Source organism: Marmota flaviventris, chromosome 12 (genome assembly GCF_047511675.1).
Source record: "Marmota flaviventris isolate mMarFla1 chromosome 12, mMarFla1.hap1, whole genome shotgun sequence".
NCBI lineage: Eukaryota > Metazoa > Chordata > Mammalia > Rodentia > Sciuridae > Marmota > Marmota flaviventris.
In genome coordinates, this window is record NC_092509.1 from 75,921,307 (window position 1) to 75,932,942 (window position 11,636).

General features: G+C 55.6%; 1 protein-coding gene across 1 annotated transcript; it reads left to right on the top strand.

The window, feature by feature from the left end:
* Window positions 1-9,395: 9,395 nt before the first annotated feature.
* Blacat1 (BLACAT1 overlapping LEMD1 locus) lies at window positions 9,396-9,497 on the top strand. The gene has a single exon (XM_071619735.1). It carries the CDS (start codon window positions 9,396-9,398, stop codon window positions 9,495-9,497), a length of 102 nt encoding a protein of 33 aa, XP_071475836.1.
* Window positions 9,498-11,636: the final 2,139 nt, after the last annotated feature.

Below are 11,636 nucleotides of genomic sequence, written 5' to 3' on the forward strand. Positions count from 1 at the left end.
GGGTCAGGCGTGAGGGAGAGGGGGCCTGCAGGGAGCTGCCTTAGGTCTCCTGCCAAAAATTAAACCATAAAAAAGCTGGAGGGGAGCGGCAGGGGCAGGAAGGAGAGAAAGGAGATGGGGAGGGAGGGAGGGGACCAAACAGCCCCTCCACACCAATAGCCCGGCAGGGGGACGTGAGTAATACAGCTGGTTCAGAGGGAGTGAGATCAAAAGCGAGTAGATACAAGAGGTTTGTGCTTCACCGACCAGACAGCCAGAGGCTCAATGAGACCTTTGTTACCCAGGCCCAAGTCAGGGTTGAAGGAATACCTGACCGCCCCCGCCTGCCCGTGCCCCGCCCCCACTGTCCACAGGGCTGGGGGAGGGGCGGGTCACAAGTGAGTCAAGTTGAGTTGGGCACAGCCCGGGCCTGGCCAGCGGTGGGCGGGAGGAGGGAGGAGGCCTGCCCTCACTGGGGCGTGGAGCTTCTGGGGGTGAGTGGAGGAGTGAGTGGCTGCCTGGCAGGCAGGAAGTGGCTCTGCGGGATTGTGAGGGAGACTGCGAGGGAGAGGGGGCCTCGTTGGGTCCCCCAGGTGAGCAGCCCTTGGGATCCCAGTTCCTGGCCAGGATGCCTTGGGAGGGCACTGAGGGCATTCTACCTGGAGCTCAAGGCCCTTTGCAGGTCCTTGGTCTGGGGCTCTGAAGGTTCATGAGAGGATGGGAAGGAGCCCAGGCTGTGGGATAAGGGCCGACCCAAAGTTCAGGTGGGAAACTGAGCAGGGCCTACATTGACCCTTAAGGTTGCGTAAGTCTGGGTGGGGGGGGGTGCAGTGATGGCGAGTCTGGGAATCCAGTTAGAGGAGGGTTGTCCCAGCCGGCCTCCTGCTAAGGACCAGGGAGTCTGCCCCAAGCCTGGGGATAGGACTGAAGTGTGTGTGTGTGGGGGGGGTGCAGCTACTCTGTGGCAGATACAGGTTCTGACCTGAGCCTGAAGCCTTTTGCCACCCTGTTGGGGGCCCCAGAGAGAGGTAAAGGCTGCGCCTGGAGATCTGAGTCCCCTGGGGCTTTCCTGAACCTGGGCAGACGTGCGGATACCCACAGCGAACCTGTTGTGGGAGAGGGGAGAGGAAATGGAACTTGTGTTTGGGACAGACCTTTTCCAGGGTCCTGAGATCTTGGTGTCCCCCAGTTCAGCTCTTCACCCTGGCCTGGGGTTGCCTGTGCTAACCACTGAATCCTGCTAACCAGAGTGGCAGTGTACTGATCCCTCCCAAAAAGCAGTGCCCAGGGTCAGCTCTTAGCTGGGCTGTCCCCAGCTGGTGGGCATTTCAACCCTGCCCTTTTCCTGCCTCCATCGAGATCCAACTAGGACTGAGGTCTTCCTGTCCTCCATATCTTGTAAGAATGGGTGCGCTTGGTGATTGCGCATACTAGTCCTGGGTGGTGGGAGCCACCCCAACCCTGGGAGGGGGTTCAGACTTTTGTTCCCCCTCTAAAGAGAAGGCGGTCCCTTGTCTTTGCGTTCCTTTGTCCACACCCTCCTTTGCCACTCTGCTTCCTGTGCTGGACTGGAAAGGGTTAAGTTTTATAAAGAGGGAGCCTACTATGGGGCCTCTCTCAGGCACCGGCCCGGCCAGCCTTGAAAAGAACCAAGATCCAGCCTTATTCGCTTAGGGAGGGGGTAGTTAGGAACCCTGGGAGGGGGCTGGAAACTAATTAAGGGAATTTGAGGAGGTCCTTTATGGCCAGGAAGCCACCCCTCCTCATACCCGGAGTGAGGGCCATTGTGTGGGGCCTTTGCAGGGCAAGAACTGGAAACTCATTACTGGGTTAGCTTTAGTGTTCTTGGGGCCAGGCAGGTGGTGGGGGATGGTGGGAGAATGTAACTTGGGGGGCCCAGGACTTCTGGGAGGCAGTGTGGGTGGGTCCAGGTGGAAGAGGATGGGAAGGGAGTTGGTGGGGTTCCCCAGGTTCCCTCAGCCTCCTGCTTCCTTTTGAGATTCCTGTTGCTGGACCCCCTCAGCTCTGCTGTGGCCTATGGCTTTTCATTCCTATGTGATTGCTGTTCCAAACTCATGTAGGGCTAAAAGCCATGGGCTACAGTGAGGGGCGAGCTCCTCCTGCAGCAGCTGTACCTCCTCACAGGACCAGCCACAAAGTGGGTGCCAGAAGGAGATCTGCTTGGGGGAGGGGACTGCAGGGGATTTAGTAACCTTGGGTCTGGGGCCAGGCTGTGTGTCCTTGGCCAAGTCACTTCCCCTCCCTGGACCTGGACCCTCACTCTGAAATCAAGAGACTGGACTGGTGATTCCAAAAGGAGAGGAAGGAGACATTCGGGCGTTCTAAGGCCTTATTGAAGTGTTGGGATCCCCCTTACCAAGTTACTGAGGCCTGGCTCAGGCCCAGAGATTTGGGGGCTGGAGTCCGCTGTTGAGCCACAAGGACTTGAGCCTTGTCAGGGCCTCGTCCTCACTCCCTTCATTCTCTGCTCAGCTTTGAATCCTCAGCCTTGGAACTCCTCAGTGACTGAAACAGGGGGACCTAAACTAAAAAGCCTGGACTTACCTAGGGGCAGCAAGTTGGAGTCTGGGGTCCCTGACCTCCCTTCTCCCTTCTTGCTAGTTGCTCAGCCTCCAGAGGCTCCCTGCCCGAGTGTATTTCCATTCCCACCCTGTTTAAATCTGCCTGACTCCATCCCTCCCATCCCGGGAGACTCCCAACAGATGGAAATAAAGCTGGCGGTCTGGCTGGAGTGGCAGGGGAATCACCCCTCCTCCTGTAGCACCCCCACCCCACAGCCCTCACTGGTCTAGCCCCAGTCTACCTAAGACACATTGCTGAAGGAACAGTATTATGTTTGATATTGATAATCAAAAGCCGAGTTACTTATAATGTCTTGGAGCCCTTAATTTCCCCCATTAACATTTACCAAGGGCCTATGATGTACCATGATTCTAACCATCTTACCTGTCCTGACTCATTTCATCTCTAACAGCCCTACCTATTATTAGCCCATTTCCCAGGGAACATGCATATGGCTAGTAAGGGGCAGAACTGGGATTTGAACCCGGATTGTCTGGTGCTAGGACCCATACTTTTCTTTTTTAGTTGTACATGGACACAATACCTTGATTTTATTTCTTTATTTTTATGTGGTGCTGAGGATCGAGCCCAGTGCCTCACACGTGCTAGGCGAGCACTTTACCACTGAGCTACATACAGTCCCAGCCCTAGAACTCATACTCTTGCCACATCATGCTGGATGCTGGGAAAGCCAACACCTGTGCTTAGGGAAGTGCTTTCTGAAACCTGGGCAGTGCTGTGCTCACCAGGACTGCTTCTCACCTGGGTCTCTGTGCACAAATTGGCCCTGCAGCTGGCCCCAGTCACCCTCTGTCCATCACTGGTTTTCCATTTCCAGCAGGAGCAGAGGAGGAAAACGAAAACAATAGGCCGGGCAGAGAGAAAGCCTAAGCCAGCTGGGTTTTTTTGCTGGGGCTGATCCAGGCTACTTCCCCTCCTGCCCCAGCTCAGATGGTGAAAGGAACAGGAATGAGGATTCGCTGGGGGTTTCGCTTGCCTTCTGAGTTCTTTCATCACCCAGGGATCAGAGTTGGCCAGCTCCTGCCCCTACCTCCCTCATTGTCCCCTGGGCTCCAAATGAGCCTGTCTTATTTCCTACTCTGCTCTGAGGGCCTCCTGGTCTGCCTCCCTGGGCAACCATTCTTCTTAACTGGAAAGACATGGAGCAGTGCCCCTTTTTAGTCCCCTGCCCCTGGGCCCTTCCTGAGAGTTCTGTTATACAGTTTGCCCTGAAGCCCTCAGCACGGAGGAGAAGGCACATGTGAACAGTTTTCAAAGGCTGTAGCTCCAGAAAAACCACAGCACACAGTAGGGACTGAGTAAGTATTAGTGGAAGGAATTGTGAACTGGGAGAAAAGAGGGTGAGGTGAAAGAGGTCATTGGCCATAAACAGATGCAAAACAGGCCCACAGCTCAGCAACTCCCCAGACAGGCTCACCTTTGCTGGGACTGGGCCTGGGTGCTTCTGGGGTTCCAAAGGTGGGCCTCCTTTCCATCCTTTGTCTCTTGGCCACCACCACTGGGGCGGGCCTGGAGAAGATAGGCAATTATATATTTCGCATAGTTGTTGGACTGCCTTGAATAGGCAAGCTGGCCTCGTGCCCTCTCTCCCTGAGGATTCACAGATCAGAGGGCTGCGTCTGTCCTGTCCCCTGCTGCAGAGCCCTGCAACAGAAAAATTCTGAGCAATCGAAGTCTCTCTCGCAGTCCTCAGATAGACCCAGCAGAAGGCTTCCCTTGGGAGAACAGGCCCCTGTTTAACCACGCTGAGATCCAGGCGAATCTCTCTGGTGGTATTTGTCCCATTTTTTTTTTTTTAAAGTAGAAATGGAGTTTGACTGCTAAACCCTGCTTCTTTCTAAATGCAAAGACTATTGAAAAAAAAAAAATCTCTGTCCCCATCTGTAGAAGGGGATGGCACTGAAGTTTAACCTCAGGGGATCTCTTGTAGCACTGTTAGTCTGGGTCTGCCACTGTCACGTTGATGCCCCTGTCTTCCTGTCATACTTGCAATGACTCTGAGGGTGGGCCAGCCTCTGGCAAACCCTAGATGCAAGGCACAAGGACCTTTCAGCCCCTGGCCACAGTGTCCCCCAATACCTTAGAATGCTGATAGATGTCTGGCTGCCCTTGTAGTTGGGCGGGGGGGGGGGGGTTCTTTCTGCATAGACTGGCAGGCAAGGAGCAAGGAAGGCTGACCTTGACAAGCTAGAAACTGTAGCCTCTGAAGCCCATGAAGGCAGAGAGGGCTTGGCTCCTGGTTCCAGGGCGCTCCTCTCCAGCAGGCCAAGAAGGAGTTAACTCCAAGGAGGACCCGGGATTCTCCTAGACTAGAGGCCAGTGCCCAGCTTTGCTCTGCCAACTCCGGGAAGAAGTCCTGGGATCTGTAGTTTGTGCCACAACCCACCCCTGGCCTGCCTGTTTATCAACACAGCCTGGCAGACTACAGTTCCCAGAAACCTGCAGAGGCTAGGCTTTGGGGGAGGGGGTGGGGTGTGAGGCTCGGTGATGGCAGGAGAGGAGAGGGAGGAGTGGGGAGAGAACCCAATTCACCCCCTTCCTTTTTAATTCTTTCTCCTGGTGTGTGTGCTCCACCGCCCGAGCTAATCCCCCAAATCCGGTCTCCTAAGCCGCAGCTGCTTCCCTTCGAAGTGATGAATGGCTCAGGGAGGGAAGGTGAATTCATATTTTAATTACTGAGGCGCAGGGGAGGGGGCGGAGGGCTCAGCATTGTTCCTGAGGCATTGAGGGCGCCCCTCCCTGGGTCACTTCTCCTGCCCTTTACCTGGGGTAGGGGTTGCTGGTGGGGGTGGGGGCGGGGGCATCTTGGCTTGAAGCTCCTCTGGTTCTTGAGCCTTGCAGGCTGAGGACTAGGAGGACAATTTTCCCCTCACTTGTCAGAGGATTCCTGGCATGTCCCAACACTTTGTGAATCTCTTCCTACCCTCCACCTCCACTGCCACCCACTTGGATGGAGGACATTGCCAAAATTCGAGACGCTGAGGAGTTTGAGGTCTGCAAGCCCGGGAGCCCTGTCTTGGGAGTGTCTTCTTAGTTCTTCCAGGTTTCCTGCGGTCTCCCATTCACTGCCCTGTTTTGCCCGAGGTGCTAGAGTTAGAGGACTCCTGGGGGTGTGGCAGGGAGAGGTGCAGCCTAGGGGACGAGGAAATGGGCGAGCTGGGAGCCTGGGGAACCCCCAGTGGGGATGGGAGGGTGGATTCCTTGTGGCTTGGCATCACATCTGCTGGGCTCCCACACAGCTGGCTGGACCCAGAAACGTCTATGCCCTCAGACCCCAGACCATCTTGGACCCATGCTGGGGAAAAGCCAGAGAGTAAGATGGAGAAGGAGCCAGGGCCAACAGCTTGCAGTCAGCAAGGCCACTGTGGGATAGGGGGAGGCTGGTCCAGTGTCCACTGCCTCCTTCCTGCCCTGGGTTTCTAGGGGCTGCTTTTCAATTCCTCAGCCCCTCCCGGATGTGGACATGGACCAGGAGGGTGGGAGGGGAGTTCCCAGCAGGAGCGCAGATGAGTGGGAAGTATTCCAGAGGCTAGAAGAGGAGGGTCATCAGGACCTGACTTCTCCAGGGAGCCTCCAGCTGGTGCTGGAGCACATTGCCAAGTGTGAGGGACAAAGGCAGAGGAGGGAGCGACCGGACCCCTGCCTGGGCAAAGCAGAGAGCCGAGACCACAGCCCTGCCCCAGGGCTCCCCAGGTACTTGTTGGTGGGGGTGCTGAAGGAGGAGGGGCGGGGCCCACAGCAGGCAGGGACGACGTGGATGGAAGATGGGATTCTCTCCCCATGTGTCCCCCACTTCAGGGACTAGCCTGGCGACCTTTTTGCCAATGATGGAACCCAGGTTGCCTTCAGGGCTTGGAGTGGGACTTGCAGTGAGGCCCCTGCAGGCCTAGGGGAGAAGGGGGAGCATTCGAAATCCAAGGTCTGGGCAGAAGGACCAGGCCCTGTGTCAACACTCTGGCTTGGGGAACAAGGACCCAGAATCCCACGGAGGCAGCCAGCCTCTGACTCCCGGAGCCAGGTTGCAGCCTTCCCTTTGATGGGTAAGTCCTGGTTCTTTCTGGTCCTTCCCAGCCTTCCTTACAGGGTGGGCTGAGCCAAGGACTCAGGATTCTCATCCTGTCCCTCCTTCAGGGAGCAATAGTCACTTAAGGAGGTATATTTTGCTGTTTTGAAGAAAGAGCAGGCATTGGAGAGGACCTGGGGGAAGAGGGACAAAGACCTCCATATCCTGGGGCCAGAGACCCTGCACTGCACCCAGACTTGGGGGAGGGAATGATGGTCAAAGCTACTTGCCAGGTTTTTATTTATTTGGTACCAGGGATTGAACCCGGGGACGCTTACCCACTGAGCCACATCTCCAGCCCTTTTTTAAATAGTTTATTTAGAGACCAGGGTCTGGCTGAGTTGTTAGAGCTTCGCTAAATTGCTGAGGCTGGCTTTGAACTTGCGATCCTTTTGCCTCAGCCTCCCAAGCTGCTGGGATTATAGACGTGCACCACTGCATGCTGGTTTTAGATGTGAGTTCCTTCCCCAGATCGGCTGTGTTATACTGTGGGTTTCTCCATATATTTTTCTGTAATCTTGGGGTATTTTGTTGACAGTGTCCTTGACCTATACCTCTGGCATGGAAGCGTATGCATTACAATTACTGATGGCAAGGGAAGCCTCCTGCTCTCCCTCTCCCTTCTTCCTGCTAAGGCTGGGATTCCCAGTGCCCTTCTAGTCCCTTAGATTTAGGGTCTGAATGTTAACCTCAAATAATCTCATGATACACCGAAATGAGGAAATGAAGGGCCAGAGAGGTACAGCTACTTGCCCAGGGTGACACAGCATACTAGCGTCAGAGCCAAGAATAGAACCTAGGCCACTTAAGCTCCAGCTCAGATCCCTATCTCTCTAGGTTTGTCATGGGAGGGATCCAGAGATAGCTGCAGTAGATGAATCTAGAAATATTGTAGTTGTGTCTCGGCATTGTCTATATATATCCCAGAGATTGCTCTCTGCTCACTATATATACTCCACCAGAGTGGGTGCGTAAATGGTGCTGGAAAGCAGGTTATTAAATAACAGCCTACCTACCCGTGCTGACTCAAGCTGGGCCTCCTGCCCACCCAGCTGGCCATTGGAAACGCATTGCACCTATTAATTACAGCTATTAGCTGTATTACCAGGATGCTGAGACGGGGAGGGAGGGAGGGAGGGAAATATCCTGACAGGACCCAGCTCCGCAGCAGGCACTGTGCTTGGTGGGGATCTCTGCTCTGGAGAAGCTGAAGAATTTGGCCAAGGGATAAGATTCGCCAGACCTGGGGAGGTGTCCAGAGAGCCACCACCTGGGTTAGGCCAAATTTCTCAGGGACAGTGGAGCCACTTTGCATATGGGCCTCAAATTTGGAGCCAGGGCATCCTGTGCAATCCCTGCTGGTGAAGGGAGGTCCCTCCCGCGTCCTCTTTCCAAACCCCTCTGACAGCCCCTTTAAGCCTCGCTCACCCACTTGCTGCCAGCGTTCTTCTTAGAGAGAGGAGACTCCCAGCAGACCCAGAATGCCATGCAGGTGCCCCAGCTGTCCTGCCTGAACTGGCTCCTCTGCTCCCCCCACAGGGGCCGCTGCACAGGATGGGCAGAGAGGTGAATGGGGGGAATGTGCAGAGGCTGCAGCTAGGGAAACCAGAGTGCGAGCCTGGAGAAAGGGGCACCCTCAAGGACTGAACTGACCTCCCATCCCCAGCCACGCTCTTGCAGAGTGGCCCCTGCCTGGCTCCTGGGCCAAGCACCATGTCAGCCAGAGGTGGAGCCCAGTGTGTCCAACCAGGGCAAGTCCAGCCTCAGCCTGTGCCTCAGACTGACTTTGATTTGTTTTGTTGTTTGGTACCGGGGACTAAACTCGGGGACACTTAACCACTGATCCATATCCCCAGCTCCTTTTTGTGTTTTATTTAGAGACAGGGTCTTGCTGAGTTGCTTAGGACCTCGATAGGTTGCTGAGGCTGGCTTTGAACTGGCCTTCCTCCTGCCTCAGCCTCCTGAGCTTCTGGGATTACAGGCATCTGCCCCCAAGCACCTGGCTCAGACTGACTTTTGGACTAGGAAAGAAAGGAGGTCTTTCCCTTTTGTTTTGAGCCCCCAACCCCTTTGCCCAACCTATGTCCTAAATAAAATAGCCTGTTGGCTAAAAGAACTGGCTTTGCTGTCTGTTCTCTGCATGGCGAGTTGGGGGTGCGTGTTACTCTAGGCAGTGAAAGGACGCGTGTTCTGTTTCCTATAGATTTCCCTAAGGGTGTCAGACAGCTTGGGTCTGTTAAGGAAGGGAGGAGTCCGTGAATCAGTTCCAGGCTGCAAAGTAGAATCTGCTGGATGAAGGAGTTTCTTCAAGCTCCCCAAAGTCCCACATTTGGATCATCGGATGTGCAACCTAAAGGAGCAAGCCGACCCCTCCCCACCTTGAACCTGTGTGACATGGCACAGGCCAGAGCTTATTTTGAGCCCATTGTTTCCTGTTGTACAACCACAGGTGTGTGGTGACGAGGGGAGGCAGAGGGTGGGGACAGCGGGCAGTAGCTGGGCTTTCTCTTGGATGACATCAGCTCCAGGTGGATCAGGGAACACAGATATTTCAAAGAGGTGGTGATCTGATGGCTTGACTCTCCCCCAGCTGGTGTGAGAGGGATCTGGGCAGCCTCAGCGAGTCCCAAGGGTTCTGGGAACAATAACCCCAGCTCGCTTCTCTCTTCCCGCCTCTCTCCTGCCCCTCTTCCCTGCTGCCTTCCCTACAGATCTTCTCTGGTGAGCGTCCCCCAGCCTGACCCAGGGCATGCCCCAGTTCACTTTCGCCTGCTTCTGTGGCCTCCACGGCTTCTGCAAGATGAAGAGGAAGAAGGAGGACGTTCACAGAGAGCGGGAAACAGCAGTGTGAGCAGAACCAGGGCCCCTTTGTCACTCCCTAGCAGGTTCCGGGCCTGAAGCTGCCCACTGCTGATGAAGCTGGCAGCAGGAAGCCAGCAGGAAGCATCTTGCATCATGATTGAGCGGCTGCTCCTCTCTCTCCCCCCGCTTGGCCAGACTCTAACCTGAGGGCATCCACCTCCTGAATGCCTCCTGGGCATCCTCATGCCCACACCCATTAGCTTCCAATCTTCAGACCTCCCTGGAAAGAGGTCTCCACTGGACAAAGGGAGACCAGGACCTTCCACTTGCCTTGCAGACACTGAGAAGCCCCAGGGAGGCCACGGAGTGGAGATTCTCTCCTGCCCTGAGAGCTCTGGGGACTCTTCTCAGAATAACCTTCCTGGGAGGGACACTCTGCCTTGGATGAGGAGAGCTGATACTCAATAGGAAACTCCAGCAAAGAACCACCCAGCAGCCCTGCGGACCCTGGTTGAGGGCTAAGGCTTGTCTGGTACTTGGAGGTATGAAATGACCACCTCCAAGTCAGGATGGGGTCTCTGTGGGGACCCTAGGACCTGGGGCTGCAGCATTGGTGAGAGATGAATCTTTCCCAGCTCCTTCCCAATGTCCTCCTGGGCCATGTGGACCAGGCCTGAGGTGGAGAGTAGAGCCGGACACAGAGGCCGGGCAGCGGTGACCCTGCTCTCTCTCCATCCAGCACAAGGCAGTCTTTCTGTGGCTTTGGCCCTGACCCACCCACTTCCCTGAGGCCTGTGCCTCCCTGGCAGCAGCACAGATGTGGGGGGACCTGCCTCCCAGGCACTGATCCCTTTCTCAGGGACTGTCTACCAGGGGCCAGACTGGGGGCCCCTTTCCTGGACTAAGCTGTGACCCCCATTTATTCCATCTCCCTGCCTCACCCTGCTTTTCTGTTCTCAGGAGCCATGGGGGGCAGGGATGCTGGCATGTGGTGCCTTCAGGGGAAACTTAGGGTAGGGGGACCTCTTGGGCTTCCCTTGACTTTTCCCCTCATTGTCCCACCCATCAGCCCTCTGGCACTGTTTCCGACACCCCTTCCCCAGCTCATTTCCAGGAGGTAGGAAGCAAAAGAAAACCCTTCCCCTTTCCTCCCTCTCTTTCCCTCTTTCCCTCACTCTTTCTTCTCGCCCTCCCTCCTTGCCTCTCCGCCCCTTTGGTCATCATGCCTGGAGCTGGTGCTGTGGGGGGCTCATGGACAAGAAAGCCAGTGACAGAGACCCTCTGAGCAGATTCTGTTGCTTCAGCAGGCCCGCTGCCATCTTCATGGGGACGACCAGCGCAGGACCCATCACATCCCCACCAGCATCCAGAGACAGATAAGCAGGTGGCCTGGTATGGGAGGTTGGGGCCGAAGGGCCGAAGGAGCACTGCACTCCCCTTTCCCTGGAACGTGGGAGGACAGAGGCCTCTGCAGAACCTGGCAGCCTTGGCCTGCCCAGCCCACGCCCACACTCAGGGGCATTTCCTGGGCTCTGGGCAGATTTGGTGGGATCAAGGTTGTCTTGGTGAGGTCAGAGAGCAGCTTAAGAGTTCTTTCCTCCATCCTCCAACCCCCTCCTTTGCCCCTGCCTCCCAGCCCCAGCCCGCGACAATCTGTTATTTCCTTTTATATCCAAAGAATTATAAACAGAAGTCCTTCCCTCAAGCTAACAGCAAGATTCAGCAGTAAAGGCCAGTGGGGTCACAAGGGACAGAAGAACACCTACCTGGTCCTTTTTTTTTTTAATATTTATTTTTTTGGTGTAGATGGACACAACACAATGCATTTTATTTTTATGTGGTGCTGAGGATCGAACCCGGGTCCCACCCGTGCTAGGCGAGCGCTCTACCGCTGAGCCACAATCCCAGCCCCCTCCCTGGTTCTTTGTCCCCATGGACAGAAGAGGCCTTGGGTCAAGCAAAGACCTGGGCAGCAAAGCTTTCAGGGGGCTCTCTTGATACAGAAGCCAGACAGCCTGCCCCTGAGAGCATGTGTCCCTAGTGTGGCCCACGTGGCTGCAGCCCTGGAGAAACCACTCCTATGATGGTGGAGGATGAAATCGTATCCCCACCACTGAGAGGTGTTGGGTGTTGTGTCCTAACCACATGGGCTCACCCCCAGGAAAGGTCAGGAGAGTGGAGAACGCAG